Genomic DNA, 22,834 nt, shown 5'->3' with positions numbered 1-22,834 from the left:
CTCCTGGACAGTCTGTGGTGCAACATGACATTGCTGGATGTAGCAAGACAAGATGAACCAGATGTGTTCGATTAGATTCAGGTATGGGGACTGAGCAGGCCAGTCCATAGCATTAATGCCTTCCTCACGCAGGAACTGTTGATACATTTTAGCCACATGAGGCCTAGCATTATCAGAAGGAACCCAGGACCCACTTCACCTGCATATGATCCAACACTGGTCTCAGACTGCCATTAGGTACCAGGATGAGATCCTAAGTACCTCTGGCTAGCACATGGAGGGCTGTGCATCCTTCCAAAGATATCCCTCCCAACACCATTACTAACCCACTGCCAAACCAATCATGCAGGAGGATTCTCCACGGAGTCTCCATACTCTTTCATGCCTGTCACGTGAGCTCACTGTGAACCTGCTCTCATCCGTGAAAAGCACAAGGAGCCAATGTTGAAACTCACAATCTTGACAATTTGGTGTTCTCTGGCAAATGCCCTGCACAGTGTTGGGATGTAAGCACATCACCGAATTGTGGAAGTCAGACCCTCATACCACACTCATGGTGTCGGCTTCTGACATTTTGAGCAGACACATGGATATTAGTGGTCTGATGGAGGTCATTTTGCAGGGCTCTGGCACTGCTCCTCCTTGCACAAAGGAGGAAATAGTAGTCCTGTTGCTGGGTTGTGGCCCTCCTATGCCCCCCTCCATGTCTCCTGGTGTACTGGCCTTTTTCCTGGTATCTGTGCCTTGCTCTGGACACTGTGCTGACAGATACAGTTACCTTTCTCACCACAGCTCACATTGATGTGCCATCCTGGATGAGCTGCCCTATCTGAGCAACTTATGTGGGTTGCTGTTGTATCTCTAGGAGTGGGAGCAATGACTAAATGCAAAAGTGACCAAAACAAAAGCCAAAATGAATGAGAACAGAAAAATAGTCTGTGGTCACTATCAGCAGAACCACTCCTTTATTGGGGTCATCTTGCTGATTGTCTATAATTGCTACCTGTTGTCTGTTCCATTTGCACAACAGCAGAAGAAATTGATCTGGACAGGAGAGATTTTTTTAAATTACAATTTCTCACTGACAGAACCTTTTCTGCTAAAACATAGCACATGCACTTGTCAAAGTTAAATGTGTTGCTCCCGTTCAGCAAATTAATATACCCTGCTGCAGAATAATATAAATAAACAATCAACGTTGTTCTTTTCTTGGGTCTATCAGCAAGTCTCCGCCACTGATCCCAGTGTCTGGCATAGGCTACAGCGCTGATGCCATATTGACAGCCAACCAGTGAGTGCACTCAGCCGCGCTCAAGGGAGTGGAGTGTTCTGTCTTCACTGACAGAGCCGGTGAGCTCAAGACTGATGCCACTCTTGTGACATGATATCAGCCAATGCCAGACACCAGGAGGAGCTCTGGAGATTTTACAGTGGACCCGAGGCAGGCGAGTACAATGCGTTTTTATTATATATATATATATATATATATATTTATTTATTTATTTTTTTTTTTTTTTTTTTTTTTTTTAACCTACTTCATTGGGCGTTCATTTGGTGGAAGTATAGAACACAGCCAAATATCAGCCCCTACTCCAAGGTCCTGTGTCAGAGGAGGAAGAACAGAACAATCACAGCGCCGTATAATCCTGCATGGCCAGGAGACCTCACCACTACACCAGGATACTGGGTCCTGAGCACACAGCTGAAGTTGGGACATAATCCTGACTTCCTGGTAGATCAAGACATTTCTACTATGGGACTGTCTGGCTGGATTTGGGACAGTTGGGATGTATGTTTTCGGGTGTATCCCATAGTCGGGCGTAAAAAAACAGCTTTACAAATACATTACTTTTACCCAACACACAAATTATGTATGCATGTATATATTTACTGGAATTTTCATATCACGATTCTCTTTGCTTTAGAGGAGAACAAAAAAAGTAAAAAAGCAGATGCCTTTAACAAAGGCTGAAAAAACAAGAAAAAAGTAAAACCAAAAACAGCAACAACAACAACAACCACATAAGATGTCATTAGGCCTTAAAGACCCGGATATTTTTCAGATCTGGATTTTAAGCTTTCATTTTTTTTTTCCCTTTCTTTCCAAAAAAGTTATATTTTTATATTTCTGTTGGCATATTCTCATGAAGGCTCATTTTTTGCAGGACAAGTCGTAGTTTTGAACGACACCATTGATTTTTATCGTAAAATGTACTGAAAAAAAAAAACAAGAAAAAAAAATCCAAATGGGGTGAAATGGAATCCTGCAATTGTTTTTTTTTTTTATTTCGTTCATTCTGCGGTAATATGTCTTTTGCAGATATTCCAGTGATTTGCATTGTGTATTGCAGCTAAGGAAAAAGCAACTATTTAAATCATCTGATACAGCAACTATGAAAGAGCTTGTGAGTGTACCGTAATTTGTTCCAAGTGTGATTTGGCTTACAGGGTATCTGTCAGCAGGATTGTACCGAGTAACCTACAGGCACTGTGAGGTTGGCGTCGTTATACTGCTTAAAATGATACCTTGGTTGATGAAACCCATCTTGTGATTGTTTAATCTTTATTTTCAGCTTTCAGTTAATGAAATTCTAATGCTTCGGGGTGGCTTACATATTCATGCTTATGACAGATCACTGATCCCTCAGTGACCTGCCCCCTATTTTACATATTGTAAAAGTTATTGGTTTGGAAAAAAAAAAAAAAAAAAAAAAAACATTCATCAGGCCAGCGGTGTCTGTGATGTAGCCATGATCGCATCTATAATATCCATATTTTTATTTTATTTAGTGATACAGATTGCTCGTGAAAAAAAAATAAAAAAATCTCGAAATGGCGCTGGCTGCGCCTGCACAGTAGCATGATTTGGAACACAATAGATGCTACTGCCCACGCGCTACTGACGGCGCCAACTTGGTGGAGACCCTTTTTTTCCTCTAGCAAAATGACGACAATGCTGGCGCCTGCGCAGTAGCATGCATATTGAGTTTTGAACTACACCTACTGCACAGGCGCGACCAGCGCGATTTTGAGGAAGAATTTTTTTTTCTCAAGCAATTTAAATCACTAAAAAAAAAATATGGATTATAGATGCGATCATTCTACGGCGAAGGTGCCGCCGGCATGATGAATGGAAGTTTTTTTTTTTTTTTTCAAATCATAACATATACAGTATGTAAAATAGGGGACAGGTCACTGAAGGGTCGGTAACCCGACATAAGCCATCAGTATGAATAGCTAAGCAGAGAACCACATAAAGACTCCTCACGCGCCTCCCCGCCCCAGAGCACAAGAATCTCATTAACTGAAAATAAAGGTTAAACAACAACCACAAAACGGATTTCATCACCAGGTATCATTAATCAGTATATCGGTGCCAACCTGACACTGTCTGTAGGTTACTGTACACAATCCTGCCGACAGGTTCCCTTTAAGTGTGTCACTTGTGATTCAATTACTTTGTATTCAGGGAACTTAGGATAAAGTAACTTGTTTTAATTCACTTGTTTGCATATACTTGTTTATTTGCTTATTTCGGTCTTGTGAAATCCCAGTTAGGAAAACGTGCTCTATCATTGACAATGCCATTCAGTGTGCATCCTTCGCCAGCCGTTTAAGGGTGCAAACTGCTCTGCCAGATGTGGGCACTATGTATATTTGGTTCACAGATACTGGATTTAAGTGAACAGCTTACAACTCCGAGATCCACTGACAATATGATAAGGAGTTTGCTGCTCACCGAGTAGATACTCGCTGGGGTAGATGTGGGGGAGAATCGTAGCACGGAGCTTAACAACAGTGAGGTATATAGCTGGGTGACATAAAGTGGGGTAGAGGGAAGAGTGTCAGGGAGGCTAGTTCTGATCTGGCATAAACAAACAAGCTTGCTAAATTGGCAAATGACGGAAGGTGTAAGTACAAGAGTATCACTGTTTCAGCAAGACGTCATCTGAAAGCCAGGGGAGTGTCTGCTCCAGTAATGCAAGGAATAAGAGTGCAGGGCAGAACAAACAGGGGATGGTAACAGGGGACTCTTGATATAGGAACAGATAGGAAAATCTGACACAAAGATAGGGATCGCCGAACGGTTGTTGTGTGTTGATTTCCTGGCGCTCTAGTTTGGCACACCGCTGATTAGGTTGACAGATTACTGTGAGGGGCTGGGGAAGGCCCAGCAATCATGGTTCACATGGACACCAACAATGAAAAAGTTAGAGTTAGGTGGAAGGTCATTAAGCAAGGACCTTGAAGGTAGTAGCTGGAACGCAGTGAGCCGAGCATGAGAAGTGCTGACTGTGACCACTGGTAACCTTAATGACATCACCGCCGGTCACGCGCAGCCACGTTCTCTCGCTCAGCTCAGTGTGACCCGGCTGGAGTGGAGAGCGGTCGCATCACTCATGAGACCCATCTCCAAACCATCCGGATCGTCGTGGGACATGGGCCTGAATGGATTATCGGAGGAAAGTTAAGTATAACTTGGCTTTTCATTTTTGTTGAATGAATGGCTAAAAGAGGGTCAGGGAGTGTTTATTTAAAAAAGGACTGTTTTTTTTTTTTCAAAAGGACTTGACTCTTGTGTTTTTGTTAAATTTGACTGAGGGGTTAATAATGGGGGTGTCTATGTTCCATTACGAACATCTGTGCTTGATGTCAGCGACCATAAAACAGCTAACATCAACCCCACATCTAATTCCCTACCTGCAACCGCACCAGGGAAAGTGAAAAAAGCAGAGGCTAAGAACCAGAATTGAGGGATTTAATGGGGCGGCTAAGGGGCTAATTTTCTTAGCCTGGGGTGCGGCGAATATCCACGGCCCCTTCTCCATTTGAACAGCATTAATATATGAAACGGTTTAATTTCTATGCTGCAATTCATTCTAAAAGTCACACTGACAGCACACGTACACACTGATGACACACGCCTACATACGGATGGCACACCGATCTCACCAGTACTGTTTTTTCTCCAGTACAGGATTCATCAGGATGAAGGAGGCCTAAGGAGGAGGGTGTGGAGTTTCTGCAGAACTGGGCAGAATTATTTTTTGTTAAAGTGCTCTATATTAGGGATGGCCTGCACCTAAATGGGGAGGGTACAACTGTGCTGGGGGAAAAATGGCTTGAAGTTTGGAGGAGTTTCTAAACTGGGGACTGGTGGTGGAAGGGGGGGGCAATTACTGTACAGCAGAGAAAGACGGTTTTAATAGTGACGCAGGAGTAAATAATGAAATGGAGGATGGCATGGGGAGAGGAATTAATACAATCAATACACTAAGCAGAAATAGAGGTAAAGAGAAATACATAAACAGCATGAATACTAATGGCAGAAGCCTCGCCAACAAGACAGAGGAATTAGCATTGATAATGTTGGAGGAAAACTGTAATATTGTGGGAATAGTAGAGAAATGGCTGGATGAAAGCTATGATTGAGTTGTTAAATTACATCACATTATTAATATATGTGAGGCTATTGGTTTTTATGTGGGTTGTGGGGGAAAATTTAGTGTCCCTATGGGTGGAGAACAGCTTCGAATAAGAGCTTATCCAAATAGCTACTGCGCTTCCCGAATAGTTACATCGGGAGCCTGGATACCTGGAGCTCTACTGATGATCAACTGTTAGGCGCTGCAGGTGCATGTGTCACGGCTGTGTAACAGTCACAACACATGCATGGACAGCCTGTTTGTTGGGCTCTCCATGCATGAGTTGTGACTGTCACACAGCCACGACACACGCAGCTGCGGCGCCGAACAGCTGATTATAGGGAGCGTTTCATCCGGGGCAGCTATTCGGGAAGTGCTATAGCTATTCGGATAAGCTCTTATCCAAAGCTATTCGACCAACACTAGTGGAAATAAAAGAGGGAGAAAGAATAATATAATACTGATAGGGGTTTGTTATAAGTTTCCAAATATAATGGAAGTGGCAGAAAATATCATCAAAGCAAATAGATAAGGCAGGAGACTAGGAAGAAGTATCGTAGTTTTCAGACTATAAGACGCACTTTTTTCCTCCAAAATTTTTGGGGAAACTGGGGTGTGTGTCTTATAGTCCGGATGTACTGTATGTATGTATGTATGTATGTATGTATGTATGTATGTATGTATGAATGAATGAATGAATGAATGAATGTACTATATGTATGTATGTATGTATGTATGTATGCATGCATGAATGAATGAATGAATGAATGTACTATATGTATGTACTGTTTGCATACGTTTTCCTGTATACCAGGATGGGGATGGTGGCCATGAATTCTAGGATGGGGATGGAGGATGGTGACCATGTATAACAGAATGGGGGACCATGTATACCCGGATGGGGGGCCATGTATACCAGGATGCAGAATATTACCCCTATAGCAGTGTCAGTAGTAGCTCCTCCCCCCCACAACAGTTTGTCATGCCAACATTTTTTGGTTAATTTTGTTTTTCTATTTCCTCCTCTAAACCCTAGGTGCGTCTTTTGGTCCGATGCATCTTGCAGTCCAAAAAATACGGTAATTATTATGGAGGACTTTAACTACCCTGATAAAAACTGGGGAGCAGAAAACTGCAGGTCCAGCAAAAGAAAGGCTTTTGAAAAGGGGTGCGGCTAGACCCAACATGAAGCAGAATATCAAATGTAAGGGTTTGGGGTCACTTGGGTAATAGTGATCACAAAATAAGTTTTCATGTATACTTTAATAAGATGTATAGTAGAGGGGTTACAAGGACACTAAACTTCAGGAAGGCAAATTTCCAACGGATGACCGATGATCTTTGGGCTTGTTTTTTGCAGGACGAGTTGTACTTTAGAACGCCACAATTGCTTCTACAATAACATGTACTGAAAACCAGGGAAAAAATGCAAAGTGCCGCGAAATTGCAAAAAAGTTCAAATCCACTTTTCCACTTTTTTAACCATGTTCACTAAGGCTGTGTTTACACGTAGCTTTTTTTGCGTTTTCGCGGCCATTTTAAACGCGCGATTTTGCCGCGAAAACGCAAAGAAAAAAAAAAAGCATTCCTATGGCATTCCACACATGTTGTGCTAATGCTGCGGATTTTTTCGCGGCGCAATTGCATCATGAAAAAATAAGCACCATGCTCATTCTCTGTGCGGAATAGCGGGAAAATCCGCACACGCAGGAATGCATTGTTCTGCTTACGTTCCTCATGTGTCTGTGCCCACCATGCTAAAAGTAAGCGGAACATTTGCGGATGGTACCCACGGTCTGGGGGAGAGGAGATTCTCCTCCAGGCTCTGGGTACCATATACCTGTAAAAATAGAATTAAAATAAAAAAAAATATTCTCACCTTCCGATGTCCCTCGCAGCGTCAGCAGGCCTCAGCGATGCTCCCGGCAGGGTCCATTCCCAGAGATGCATTGCGCCAATGACCTTTGATGACGTTGTGGTCTCGCGAGACCGCGACGTCAAAGGTCATTGGCGCAATGCATCTCTGGGAACGGGAACTGCCGGGAGCATCGCGGGACGTCGGAAGGCGAGAAAAACACGTTTTAATTTTTTTAAATTATTTTTAACATTAGATCTTTTTACTACTGATGCTGCATAGGCAGCCTCAGTAGTAAAAAGTTGGTCACACTCGTCAAACACTATGTTTGACGAGTGTGACCAACCTGTCAATCAGTTTTCCAAGCGATGCCACAGATCGCTTGGAAAATGCTAGCATTCTGCAAGCTAATTACACTTGCAAATCGCTAGTTTTTCCGCGGGAAATAGGTGGGAATGAAAATGCGGTTTTCTCGCATATTTCCCGCGGAATGGAATTCCGGAATTCCCACGGCAATTCCGAAACGCGTGCACATAGCCTAAATGCTAAAACTGACCTGTCATTCTGATTCTTCAGGTCATTACGAGTTCAAAGACACCAAACATGTCTAGGTTCTTTTTTTATTTATGTGGTTTTTCATTATCAGGGGCTGGGTGGGGACTTATTTTTTGTGCGCTGAGCTGACTTTTTTTTTTACCATTTTAGGGCAGATAAAATTTTTGGATTGCCTGTTACTGCATTTTATTACAATGTTGCGACAACCAAAAAAAAAATAATTCTGGCGTTTTGATTTCTTCTCTTGTTATGCCGTTTACCGATCAGATTAATTATTTTTATATTTTGATAGGCATTATTTAACTTGGCAATACCAAATGTGTGTTTTTTTACTGTTTTATTTTGAATGGGGCGAAAGGGGGGTGATTTGAACAATTTATTTTTTTTAATTTTTACTTGCTTCAATAGTCTCCATGGGAGACTAGAAGCTGCGATCATCCGATCGTCTGTGCTACACATCATGAGTAAAACCGAATATCAACATGGGTTTATGAGGGATTGGTCCTGTCAAATTAATTTGATCAGTTTCTTTGAGGAAGCAAGTTTCAGACTGGACCAGGGAAACTTAGTGGATGTTATCTATATGGACTTTTCAAAGGCGTTTGCTACAGTGCCACACAAAAGGTTGGTACATAAAATGAGAATAATGGGAGTAGGAGAAAATATGTGTTACTGGGTAATCAACTGGTAGTGTAGGAAACAAAGGGGGGTTATTAGTGGAACACACTCGGATTGGGTCACACTTAACAGTGGGGCACCATAGGGCCCTCTTTTTTTTTTTTTTTTTTTAACATTTTACAGTAGAATTTCAATATTTTCAGATAATAAACTGTTCAGGGTAATCAGCACAGAGAAAGATAATTTCATGTTACAGATACAGGAAAGATGTATATCTTTGTACCGTGTTAGCCAGTGGATAGAAAAATATTCAGGATTGAGAGTCCTCAGTAGTTGATACCTTTTAATGGCTAACTGAAAAGATGGTAATACATTGCAAGCTTTCGAGACTACTCAGGTCTCTTCATCAGGCTAGACTAATACAAAATCTGAAGTCACATATTTATGCACAATACAGCCTAGAAAAAATGCAATAGATAAGACAAGTGACGTGAAGCAGAACTATCAATATGAATACATCAGACTACATGAAGGAAGCAAACAGGCAACTTATGGACACATGCTACTATAGAAAATTGGAGTCGGATCCTACACAGGACTATTACAAGGAACTAAACAAGTTGGTTTCTTGTCTGCCTGACCAGTCCATAAGAGCTGGCGATGACCTGATACCAGAGACTCCAAGAATAGGGACATTCTACATGCTTCCCAAAATCTGGAAATCCAGGAAGACCAATTATTTCATGTGTGGGCACCCTCACTGAGCAGGTATCTGGATGGGTAGAGGGTATTCTTAAACCACTGGTCAAGGATACATCCAGCTACATTCAGGACACAACTGACCTATTGAATAAACTAGCAGCAATAGGTCCTCTACCAGAAGGAACCATCCTGGCCACCATGGATGTGGAATCTTTGTACTCTAATATCCCACACCAAGATGGTTTACATGCCTGCAAATTCTTCATGGAAAACACAGGGACTGATGCTGATGCTGTGGTGAAACTTATAAAATTCATCCTCACCCACAATTACTTTGAATTTGACAACAGGATCTATCTACAGGAGACTGGCACAGCTATGGGAAGTAAAATGGCTCCACAGTATGCAAATCTTTTCATGGCCAAGCTTGAAAGCGATTTTTTGTCCTCATGCCCCATCAGGCCCCTGGCCTACTACCGCTTCATTGATGATATTTTAATCATCTGGACGGAGTCTGAGCAACAGCTAAAGACGTTCCACGAACAGTTTAATCAATTTCATCCCACCATCAATTTAACACTCAACTACTCCAGTACCGAGATTAATTTTTTGGACACCATCATTAAGCTAAAAAACAATGAAATAGAGACATCCCTGTATCAGAAGCCAATCGACAGTCCAACATACCTTAAATGGGACAGTTTCCATACAAAACACATAAAGAACTCTATTATCTATAGCCAAGCCATCAGATACAATCGTATATGTTCCAACCCCATGGATAGAGACAAACACCTTGGTCGCCTCAAAAAGACCTTTTTGAATCAGGGTTACCATCCAAGAACAATTGAAAACCAAATTACAAGAGCCACCAGATTGTCAAGGAATCACCTGCTACATTACAAAGCTAAAGAAGAAAATAACCGAGTGCCTCTAGTAGTCACCTACAACCCAAATCTGGAGGTGCTAAGGGGAGCTGCACGGAAATTACAACCTTTACTACAAAAAGATGCCCGATTAAAATCCATTTTTCCAGACCCCCCACTACTGTGTTTTAGGCAGCCCCCAAATTTAAGAAGCATCATTGTCAGAAGCTCCCTGTCCTCTCCAACAGCTGCAGGAACCTTTCCTTGCAACCAGAAAAAATGTAAAACCTGTCCATTTATAATGACCACGGACAAGATAAAGATCCCCAACTCACATCAGGACTACAAGATCCCAGGTACTTTCACCTGCATTACATCTAATGTGGTGTACTTAATTATTTGTACTAAATGTCCAACTGGGGGTCTGTATGTGGGGGAGACAGGGCAAAAGCTTAGAACAAGGATGAATGCTCATCGTCACACAATAAGAGAAAAAAGAATGGATCTACCTGTGGCAAAACATTTCTGTATCCCTGATCACAGCAGCATGGATATGAAATTACTGGTATTGAAAGGTAACTTCACATCTCAGAGAGAGAGACGAGTTTGGGAGTACAAATTTATGACGAACTTTGACACTCTCAGTGCTGGAATGAATGTGTCGCATGGATTTATGTCTTTTTACATCAATTAAGGAATTTCCTTTTAAAACCTTGCGGGGCAACACAGAACTAGACCCCAATCAGAGGACCATAAAACATCCAGACTCCTTATCTATGAACTGGTCCAATGTTTATATTTATGTTTCTCCCTCTCCCATATTGATAGTTCTGCTTCACGTCACTTGTCTTATCTATTGCATTTTTTCTAGGCTGTATTGTGCATAAATATGTGACTTCAGATTTTGTATTAGTCTAGCCTGATGAAGAGACCTGAGTAGTCTCGAAAGCTTGCAATGTATTACCATCTTTTCAGTTAGCCATTAAAAGGTATCAACTACTGAGGACTCTCAATCCTGAATATTTTTCATGTTACAGAGGCATTTATATAAGGCCAGTTTCACACGTCCAGTTAATTCCGGTATCGGAAAAAAACAGTACCGGAGCTATCCGTGGGGACACATGGTACCTATGTGTGGCAACCGTGTGCCGCACGTGAGCCGCATCAGGACCACACGGACGGCTGCCGGGAAGAAGCGCTACAGTAACAGTAAAAGCGCTGTTCCCAGCGGCTGGTGCTGACCGCGGCTGACATTCTTCTCTCCTGCTCTGCCGGCAACAGCGAGCAGGAGGGCAGAATGAAAACCCGACGTGGGGTCCCCCTCTGTTTATGAACCGACCAGACGAAACTTACAGCTGTGGGCTGCAGCCCTCAGCTGTCAGCTTCATCAAGGTTGGTTCCCAAGAATAGAGGGGTTCCCACGCTGTTTTTATAAAAATTATTTTAATAAATAATTTTAAAAAACGGCGTGGGGTCCCCCTATTTTTGACAACCAACCTGACAGCTGAGGGCTGATATTCTCAGGCTGGTAAGGGGCCACTGATCTTGGCCCCCCCACAGTCTAAAAACAGCAGCCCCTAGCTTGCCCAGAAAAGGCGCATCTATTAAACGTGCCTATTCTGGAGCTTTGCCCGGTTCTTCGCACTTGCCCTGTAGTGGTAGCAAGTGGGGTAATAAGGGGTTAATGTCACCTTGCTATTGTTAGGTGACATTGGGCCCGGATTAGTAATGGAGAGGTGTCAATAAGACACCTATTCATTACTAATCCTACAGTAAATAAAGGGTTAAATAAACATACACAATAAGAATTAAGTATTTTAAGGAAAGAATACAACACATTTTTTTTAAATCTTTATTACACTGCTAATTCCTTTGCGAAGCCATCGATCTCCTGTAAAAAAGGTGAAAATAATAAAGCAACAATATACATTACCTGTCCGGCGCTCAGTCACGTCCCACTGTGTAAATCCATCTCGGAGGTTAATCAGTTTACAGTGGAGCGCTGCTAACACAGCCACTCCCGACTGTAAATGACTGTAGAATGAATGGAAGCAGAACGCAGACTCAGTGATCAGCGGTGACGTCACCGCTAGTTACTGAGCATGCGCCGGCTGCTGCGTTCAGCACCAGCCGCAGGGAAATAGCGCTTACAGTAGCCGCTTCTTCCCCGGCGACCGTCCATTAGCACAGAGGACAGTGTGAACTGTTCTCCGTGTGCACATGTTGCGGGCCGTGTGTCAGTGTTAAAATGCATAGACAAAGAAACCGTGCGCACTAATGCTGAAGGTGCCAAGGTAGGTTCCTACACCATGCGATACGTATAAAAAGAATCTGGCACTCAACTGAATGTTGGTGAATAGTTGCTTTATTTGTAATACTAAACAAACGTTTCGGTCCCAAGGACCTTCATCAGTTACGTACTAATAGTTCCAGAACAAGTGTACGGTGGATGCCGTGTCAGGACACAGACTCACCAAGCCTGTTACTTCAACATTGATGGCATTAAGACTGTCTATCGCATTGATGCGGTTATATTTGTCTGTACCGCTATACACTTGTTCTGGAACTATTAGTACATAACTGATGAAGGTCCTTGGGATCGAAACATTTGTTTAGTACTACAAATAAAGCAACTATTCACCAGCATTGAGTGCCAGGTTCTTTTTATACGTGTTAAAACGGACACGTCTCAGTGTTGTGCACACGGACACACAGTCTGTGAAAACATGCTGACATGTGTGTCAGTGTGACACGTGTGTCAGTGTCTCTGGTATGTGAGAAAACTGTCACTACATGTACCGGAGACACTGACGTGTGAAAGAGGCCTAAGCTGGAGGAATGGGCTGAGAAATGGCAATTGAAGTTTAATGTAGATAAATGTAAGGTCATGCACTTGGGCAAAGCAAATAAAATGTATAATTATGTACTAAATTGTAAATCAATAGGCACAACAGTCACTGAAATACTTGGGTGTATGTGTGGACAGCAAACTCAACAGCTGTGATCCCATGCTATAGTGTCTGTATATTATTTACCTCCCCATCTCTTCCCAGGAGCTGTGGTATGATCAGACCATGTTGCTCAGTAGCGTAGCTACCGGGGGGGGGGGGGGGGGGGGGGGGCAGTGACCCCGGGCCCTGCGCTCTGAGGGGGCCCACCGGAGCTACACTACACCACTATTCTGCGGCAGAGCAGGGAGAATCGATCTCCCTACTCTGCTGCCCAGCCACTATGGGCCCCTGAGAAGGCGGTGGGGGGCCCCGATGCCAGCAGTGGGCCCCCCACCTCTCAGCCAGCAATGTCATCCTGGGCTTTTCTGTGCGCACAGGACCTGTGATGAGGTCACAGAAGGGACGGAGTCAGGGGTCACATGATCAGGGCCCAGGGCTTCAGTGGCTGGCTGCAGGACTCTGCTGTGCTGGTTGTCATGCTGCTGGTTGGATGAGGTTAAGTTTCTGTGTGGGGTCAGGAGGGGTTTACAGGGTGGATGTAGCAGAGCTGTGTGTGTATGAGGTGTACAGAGCAGAGCCGTGTGAGTAAAAGGTGTACGGCGCAGAAATATGCATGCATGAGGTGTACAGAGTGGAGCCGTGTGTGTAGGTGGTGTACGGCGCAGAAATATGCATGCATGAGGTGTACAGAGAGGAGCCGTGTGTGTAGGTGGTGTACGGCGCAGAGATATGCATGCATGAGGTGTACAGAGAGGAGCCGTGTGTGTAGGTGGTGTACGACGCAGAGCTATGCATGTATGAGGTGTACGGAGGAGCGGAGCCGTTTTCGTACAGCGTGTACGGAGCAGAGCCGCGCGTGTACGGAGCAGAGCCGCGCGTGTACGGAGCAGAGCCGCGCGTGTACGGAGCAGAGCCGCGCGTGTACGGAGCAGAGCCGCGCGTGTACGGGGCAGAGCCGCGCGTGTACGGGGCAGAGCCGCGCGTGTACGGGGCAGAGCCGCGCGTGTACGGGGCAGAGCCGCGCGTGTACGGGGCAGAGCCGCGCGTGTACGGGGCAGAGCCGCGCGTGTACGGGGCAGAGCCGCGCGTGTACGGGGCAGAGCCGCGCGTGTACAGCGTGTACGGGGCAGAGCCGCGCGTGTACAGCGTGTACGGGGCAGAGCCGCGCGTGTACAGCGTGTACGGGGCAGAGCCGCGCGTGTACGGAGCAGAGCCACGCGTGTACAGCGTGTACAGAGCGGAGCAGAGCCGCGCGTGTACAGCGTGTACGGAGCAGAGCCGCGCGTGTACGGAGCAGAGCCGCGCGTGTACGGAGCAGAGCCGCGCGTGTACGGAGCAGAGCCGCGCGTGTACGGAGCAGAGCCGCGCGTGTACGGAGCAGAGCCGCGCGTGTACAGCGTGTACGGCGCAGAGCCGCGCGTGTACAGCGTGTACGGCGCAGAGCCGCGCGTGTACAGCGTGTACGGCGCAGAGCCGCGCGTGTACAGCGTGTACGGCGCAGAGCCGCGCGTGTACAGCGTGTACGGAGAAGAGCCGCGCGTGTACAGCGTGTACGGAGAAGAGCCGAGCATGTACAGCGTGTACGGAGAAGAGCCGAGCGTATACAGCGTGTACGGAGAAGAGCCGAGCGTGTACAGCGTGTACGGAGTGGAGCCATGTGTGTATAGGGGGTGTGGAGCGGAGCTGTGTGTATATAGAGGGTATCAGGTGCAGTAATAGGGACACGTGGCAGCAGCGGCTCAGTATTGGGGTATCAGGTGCAGTAATAGGGACACATGGCAGCAGCGGCTCAGTATTGGGGTATCAGGTGCATTAATAGGGACTCTCCTTTAGCGCTCCTATAGACCACTTTTTTTTGTTGCTTCACATTGAATTTTCCTCTCTGAGGCTCAGCGGCAGGAGAAGCTTGGAGGGCAGTTGCTTGTGGGAGAACCTGCATTTGCTGGGCGGTGCTGGGAAGCTCCGGGATCCTTGGTGCTCACTTACGGCTGGGATCGGTCTCAACTTCACATCCGGAAGCCGGTGAGAGATGGACTGACCAGGAGAGCGGAGGTTGCTGACAGCCAAGTACAGTGCCCTTCTGGGTTGCGAGGACACGCTCCCCAGCTACCAGTCATGTTCACACCATGGTTGTGCAAGGGTGGCACAACCCTATAAGGTGATCACCCTGTCGATTCAGTTAGGGAATTAATTTAAACACAGGTACACTCATTGCGCCTCTCTTTGCATTTTATTTTACATACGGCAGCAGTGGCTCAGTATTGGGGTATCAGGTGCAGTAATAGGGACACATACGGCAGCAGCGGCTCAGCATTGGGGTATCAGGTGCAGTAATAGGGACACATACGGCAGCAGCGGCTCAGCATTGGGGTATCAGGTGCAGTAATAGGGACACATACGGCAGTAGCGGCTCAGTATTGGGGTATCAGGTGCAGTAATAGGGATACATACGGACAGAAGCAGTGGCTCAGTAATGGGGTATCAGCAGGATGAGGGGTTTGTGCAGGTTGGGGATACATGGTGATGGGGCTGGAATAGAAGTGAAATGTGTCGTTGTTGTATTCTATGTAGCCGAGTCCTGGCTGGAGGAGCTGTCATGTCAGTCTGGCCCAGATGGAAAAGACGTGAAAAGTGAACGATTCCATCAGAAAGATCGTAAGCGGTAAGACACCAACTATAACTGTGCAGTAATCACTTATATGTTTTGTATGACTGGTATTTACCACTGACCATATGGCGGTAATATCCATGTTGGTCTTTATATAGGGATTATTTTCAGTAACAGCGCAGTCATCTCCTACATCCACTAATTAGGGCGTGTCACCGAGTTGTAATCAAAGTTACCTAGTTAGGGGCCCACTCAGAAGTTTTGCCCCCCTTAAACCAAAACCCTAGCTACGCCTCTGATGTTGCTGCATAGTCAGGCCATTAAAGAGTACATAACAGGGGCACATTTATAAGATTTATCTCAGCACAGGAACATTTTTTTTTTTTAAACACAGTCTTATTTTGCTTTAATATTGTATTGTTAACGTTGTTACTTATGACTTTTGTGCTTGGAACTGTTAAACTGTAAAGCGCTGTGGAATATGTTGGCGCTATATAAAGATTATTTTTTACTTATTATCCAACTGTGGAACTTCTTTTTAGTCCAAGATCCATTACTTAAAATGTACTTTGTTCACATAACAACCCCTTTACTATTGCTGTATACCACACATCAAACTCTGGCCTGCAGGTAATTAAGTTTGCACTTTAAGGCTTCTTTCACACTTGCTGTGTTTTTGTGGGCCGTTTTCATGGCCCCAATAGATTTCTATGGGGCCGCAAAAACGGCCTGCAAAAATTCATAAATATACGGCTGTGAAAAAATATCAAGCTTGCAACAGTAGTTTGTTTTTGCGGTACACAGTAATTGTGGAGCGCCATATTTTTTCCCACCAATTTGTCAAAACAAGGAAAAACGGCGATCCGAGAAGTTTTTTACGGCCTGTTTTTGCGGGAGACCGTGAAAATCACTGCAATACGGCCCAAAAAAACACGGGAAGTATAAAAGAACCCTTAGAGCTACAGCAATTCTGTGTATCAGAGCAGAACGCACATGCTGGCATCTCGGTCCATGCAAGCAGGCTGCTCCTCCCAGTTCCAGCTCTAGTCAGCCTGCAACCAGACAGTATCCTCTCAACCACCATCCTGTGCAGAAAGACATGTAGAGTAAGAGGTGGTCACAGGAGGCAGGGTCACCGTTGCAGGAAGCTGGTGGTGGCAGGAGTGGGGTGATGCTGCGTGCCCAGGACAGGGGGGAGGGTGTGTTCGGCGGTGTGAAGCTACGGCAGGTACCGGGTTTTCAGAAAATGTTTGCGGAGTCCCCACCGTACTCACTGCAGTACACTTTGGGAAAATGGACACTGGAGGCAGGGCAAGTGCAGATTTAGATCTCTGCTCCTGAAGCAGAGACCCCGGTCCACCTTAGCGGGACCCCCCACTTCCTGTAAAATCGGACTATAAGACAGACTACAATTTTATTACATTTTTTTCTAGTTTCCTCCCCAAAACTGAAGAGTCCATATAGACAACATCCACTGATTAGACAGAATTGATGTCATCTTGCCTGTATGTCTAATCATTGAATTAGAGTCAGTGATAAGCGGTCATAAAGGAGCGCTTAGGAAGCAATCCAGGGGCAGACAAGGATGTCAGGTCTCCACCTCCACTACATTCATCCAATTCCTGGACCTTTTGGTACATGTTGACAAATTGGGATGGTTTTTCACCACCACACATTTTAAAGAAGTAGATGTGAACAGCTACCTTAGTTTCAGCAGTGGTCATCTACCCAAGTGGATTCAGAACATTCCATACGGGCAATATTGGCGTATACGAAAAAATTGCACAGAGGATACTGACTTTATTGAGGCGGCAAAAGTTTTGAAACAGCGGTTTCAGCAGAAAGGGTACCCTAAAAAATTTCTCCAAGATGCATTCCTGAGCGCAAAAACTTTCACACAGAAAGACTGTATAAGCAAGATTATGAGTAATAAAACCGCTTGTTCTTCTGGTACTGAGCTAGGTAGATGGAGTTTCGTTACCACTTTCAACCAATCCTATGGGTTGATTAAGAAGCTCCTTACCAAGTACTGGTTCATCCTGAAAGGGGACCCAGTTTTGACCAAGTATATTCCCCCCGACCTAGAATGGTATTCCGCAGAAACCGCACGTTACGGAACCTTGTTGCACCAAGCAACACCACCTTGAGTTCAGGCTCCCTATCCTCTCTCCCAATTTCTCTGTACCCTGGTTGCTATGCATGTAGAGCCCCCAAATGTCTTTGCTGCACCTCCATTTTAAATGGGGTGCATGAAATTAAATCCAACACTACAGGTACCTCATATAAAATTCATTTTCATGTTAACTGTCAATCTATTTTTGTCGTATACTTGATTGAATGTGGTTGCGGCCTACAGTACGTAAGTCGAACCATACAAACAATGCATGCTAGATTGAACAAGCATCGACAGAATATCCGAAATGGCTTTCTCCTGCACAGCCTTTCTGAACATTTTTTAACTGTGCATCAAAAAAATCCAAAAACTTTGAAACTAACGATTATTGACCACATACCTGATACCGTGGCTGATCGCTTCAACAGTTTACTCAATAGAGAAAGCTTTTGGATATTCAAGCTTGGCACACTTGCCCCTGAAGGTCTGAATTTAACTATTGATAAAGTGACCAGATAACTTTATTTGCCTTTTTATCATCAGTGTGTTTTACTTAGATGCTATTGTTTATATGCTTTTATTATTAATAAGGGTTCTCGCTTTTTTATTGGTCTTTTTATTGGTCTACTAACCTGTTAATAATTTTATTCATTTTTATCTATTTTATTGCTCCTTTTTGCACATTTTATACATTTAAAACTTGTTTAACTCATGCTGTTTTATCTCACGTTTTATATAGGTTGTTTTTATCTGCTTTTTTTTTTTTTTAATATATGATGTCACCTTGTCGTAACATGTGACTATCATAACATGTAACTGTGTTGACTGTTGTGATTGGCTGCTTCCCATTTAAATACCCCATCCCCTATGTCATTAATAAACTTCCACCTGATGAAGACGGATCCTCCGTCGAAAAGTGTTGCGGTTTAAACCCATCTCTTGTCTGAGTCTATTTCCTGCGCTCCTAAGACCGTTTTCCATTTTCTTATTAATCATGGAATTAAGCTCATTTTGACCAAACTACTGGCACATGAATCTTTTAAATGCAAATTAAAAGGCTATGTTCACATGAAGCAAAAAGCCTTCTTTTTGCAGCCAAGACCTGCTCTCTCGGCAATAAAGAAAAACTTCTTCAATTGTAGACATTTTTTACATAAATATCAAGGTTGGCCCACGACTTTGTCCAAATTTTTAATTTTTTGGCCCTCTGTGTATTTGATTTTGACACCCCTGCTTTATACAGCGTCATTTTCTTTATGGAATGTGGCACCCTAGAGTCAGATTGCCACGGTGACATTGCCTTCCTCTTAGGGGTGAGGTCATGCCTGGAGGCAGGAGGGGGTCTCTATCTCAGGTAATCCACAGCATGCATCGCAATTCCTGCTCCAGGCCAAATGGGGGAGCTCTAGACATGACTTCAGCGGAGCTGTTCTTTCTGTTCGGGAGGAGGAGTCTTAAAGTTAAGTCTGTTTGGCAGTTGGTCAGTGGAGAGGGAAGAGACAGGAGTGGAGTCAAGGGCTCTGGGGAATTGAAGCTGCGTGGAGCAGACCCTGGAGTGGAGCGCTGACAAAAAGGACGGCAGAGTCCTTGGCTGGGCAGGTACTGTACCCCGGGTAGCTGAATCTGGAGGGAAGGCTAGCCAGACTCCTTCTGTCATCTGTAACTGGTACCCCGGATTGCATTTTCATCTACCAAGAAGTAAAAGGTAAAGAAAACTGCACTTCTCTGTGTCTCTTACTTATTCTCTGCACCCCAACGTTCACCACCACCTGAACAGCCAAAAACATTTGCCCTGGGGCCCCGCTCTGCCCTTGGGGAGCTGTAATATCTTTGCTGCGTCACCATTGGCCCCAGTGGACATGAACCGGAGCATCGGCCACCCATTGCCGGACACCACGGGTGGCGTCATGACTCAATACCATATAACTATCCCCCATTTTATGACAAGGCCAGTGCCACGAAAACAGAACACGGCCCCATGATCTCCCCCCCCCAAAGAACTGTCCAGCCCGATTCCGAGTAACCCCCAGCCCTGGGGGACGTGTCACTAAGAAGCATTGTGTATAGTCAAGCTTCACAGGTGGACTAAAATTGATTTCACAGGGATCTTCATCAGGCCCCTGGCTACTCTAGTGACCCATAGGTTAACCGCATTATTAACAGTAGCAGCTAAGTGGTTAATAGTAGCTTTGGCATCTGCCAGGTTATGAAGTGGCCTCAACTTCTGAATCCAACCAACACAACCTGCAGTCAACAGTGATGAAAATGTCCATCATAGGTCATTGGGGGTGGGATAGTTTCACAGAATTTTTAGCAGTTTACAACAAATCATATTATATGTGGGTAAAGTGTCTGAGAATTAGGATATATAGGGGATATTATGGAGTAAATCTATTCAGAATATTTCAAACAATTCTTGAAATTGCATTAACCAGTTACATTAATGTACCTCAGCATCTTCTCTGCATAACTTTCTTGCTTCATCCAGTTCAATGCGAGTCCTTAAGATTAAAAACAAACACTCAATTAACATCAATCACATTTTAATGGTAAACAAATCTCATTCAACAGATATTTTGCAATGAACCCAAAATATTTGCTATGCATGAAGAAGAGATAATTAAATAATGAACCTTTAACTAATTCGCAGTGAATATCCATCACCATTTTAGGACTTTGATATTATTTTACGATAGATCCTTTGGTGATTTTACTTGTTAGCGTCTCTATGGCACTGCATGAGGGCTGGCAATGCAAATAGGAGGCACACTGTGGCTGGCCAACAGAGAAAAGGCTTCTCGTAACTCCACTAGAGGTAAACAAATGAAAACACACATACCTCTCCATTCCTTCACCAGGATTGTCATTGGTGGTGGTCTCACCTGAAGTTCAATGGACCCTTGTTCTTAATGCAAGTGTGTGTACTAGAAGTGGGACCACATTCAATTAGTCCATTTTGGCATATCTGCCGAGTATACTAAAAATGTCCAGGATGGGATAAAATACGTTTGAAGGAGTATCAGATCCAATCATTCCGGTTATTTACACGCTCCCGAAAATTCACAAACAACTAGATAATCCCCCGGGGAGACCTATAGTGGTATCTATGGATTCCATTTTATCACCTTTATCTATTCTACTAGAGAAGATGCTCACCCCTCTGGTCAGAAACACGCCATCTTTTATTCTGGACACTGGGGCTTTCCTGAACAGAATTAAACACATGGATCCATTACCAGGAGAAACTCTTTTAGTTACACTAGAAGTGAACATTCTGTACATGTCCATAAAACATGATAAAGGAATACAGGCACAAAGATTCTTTTAGAGGAATCTAATTTGGAATCACCAGTTATAAATTTTCTACTTAACCTACTCAAATTGGTACTGACCGAGAACTTCTATTTGAGGACACCTTTTATTTACAGGTACAAGGCACAGCAACGGGGTCCAATGTGGCCCCCCCATATGCAAATGCATACATGTCGTATTTTGAATCACAGTACATTTACCCTAACTCATAGTATCAAACCCACTGCCGTCTATGGCTGAGATACATAGACGATGTATTCTGCATCTGGAGGGGACCCACAGAATCTCTGACTATATTTTTCAATCAAATCAATAATACAGTATTTGGCCAGAACTAACATTTACCATCAATAGCAGTCCTGCCCAAATTAATTTTCTTGATACCACAATTACAATTAATTCCCAAGGGTTATTGGAAGCGGACTTCTTTACCAAGAAAACGGATCATAACAATTTACTTTCTTATCATAGTTGCCATGCCAAGGCCATTAAAAAATCTATCCCTTTCTCACAGTTCCAGAGAGTTAGGAGAATTGTAAGTAATCCAGATAGGTGCGAACAATGGTTGGATGAAATGCAGGCAAAATTTCAGCAGAGAGGTTATCCTGAAAAATTATTACACAATTGCCGTAATAGATCCACATCCCCACGCACCACTGATACAGTAAAAAGAATACCATCCATGCATACTTTTCATCCGTTCTTTTACAGACTACACCAAAAAATGTGAAAACATTGGCCCATTTTAAACACAAGTTATCCGGAAATACCAGAATTTAGTGTACCATTTTTACCCTATTTTAGGAGACAAAGTAATTTAAAAAACAAACTTGTTCGAGCAGATATAGGATCTTCCCAGAAAAAAAACCAAACAATTGTTTCTCTAGACACCCAAAAGGGGCCCTTATCCGTGCCTCCAATGTACTCAGTGCTCTAACGTACTTAAAGGTGACAAGTTCTCCCACTGTTTTAATGGTTCAGATATTCCAATAAAAGACTTTTTCACTTGCGATTCCAAGTATGTAGACTATGCAATTAAGTGTCCATGTGGGAAAATCTATGTAGGGGAGACTACACAGGCGAACAGCAAAAAATGCAGAGAGGTTTACCCATCCAGGCCTCCAGAAAAATGCGCTATCAGGATGCAGTGGACCCATATAATAAAGATGGCAAAATATCAGCTAATACTCCATATTTTTTATGTGTTTCTTGCACTTTTTATTCAGGATGCAGTTGGGCCCATTTGGTCTTGTAAACTGCGGTGTCTGTTCACATGGCATGCATTTTAATAGCGCTGGGCAGCCCGCCTGAGCTAATAGAAGGGTGTCACTACTAGGCTGTTAACCTGGATACTGTGCATTGCCATTGTGTGAACAGCGCCGCATACAAGTTTTTATTGTGCATCAATATACCAAGCAACCGCCCCCTCCATGTATTGGTAGGCTGTGAGCAGTTGTCTCATCGGTATTCTTGCACCTGTGTTGCCATCTTTATTATATGGGTCCACTGCATCCTGATAGTGCATTTGTCTGGAGGCCTGGACGGGTAAACCTCTCTGCTTTTTTGCTGTTTTCTTGTATTATTGGAGGATTGTTAAGTCCTCTTTTTGTGCTATTTTAGAGACTACACAGGCGGTCAAAGACCGAATCTCCCAGCATAAGTCTGACATCAGATGCAGAGGACACCACTTGCCCATTCCTTTTCATTTCCATAATGCAGGCTATACTATTGCCCAACTAAGGTTTCTTGTTCTAGAACAAATTCAGCAAAACAGGAGAGGGGGTAACCGGGTGAGGCAACTCAAGCTCACCATCTACAAAGTATGGAA

At 44.1% G+C, this 22,834-nt stretch overlaps 1 protein-coding gene across 3 annotated transcripts in view; it reads right to left on the bottom strand.

Annotated features, from left to right (window-relative positions):
• Positions 1 to 22,834, bottom strand: part of LOC141055135 (C-Jun-amino-terminal kinase-interacting protein 4-like) — a 315,480-nt gene that overhangs the window by 112,761 nt on the left and 179,885 nt on the right. For all 3 annotated transcript variants that reach the window (XM_073552116.1, XM_073552115.1, XM_073552117.1), the window contains exon 11: positions 20,144 to 20,195. In XM_073552116.1, the coding sequence (XP_073408217.1) occupies positions 20,144 to 20,195 (52 nt within the window). The remainder of the gene's footprint in view (positions 1 to 20,143; positions 20,196 to 22,834) is intronic.

The sequence above is a fragment of the Dendrobates tinctorius genome, unplaced genomic scaffold (assembly GCF_039654945.1).
Source record: "Dendrobates tinctorius isolate UK_male_01 unplaced genomic scaffold, ASM3965494v1 ptg000184l, whole genome shotgun sequence".
Lineage (NCBI taxonomy): Eukaryota > Metazoa > Chordata > Amphibia > Anura > Dendrobatidae > Dendrobates > Dendrobates tinctorius.
This window is presented reverse-complemented; position numbering and strand designations above follow the sequence as displayed.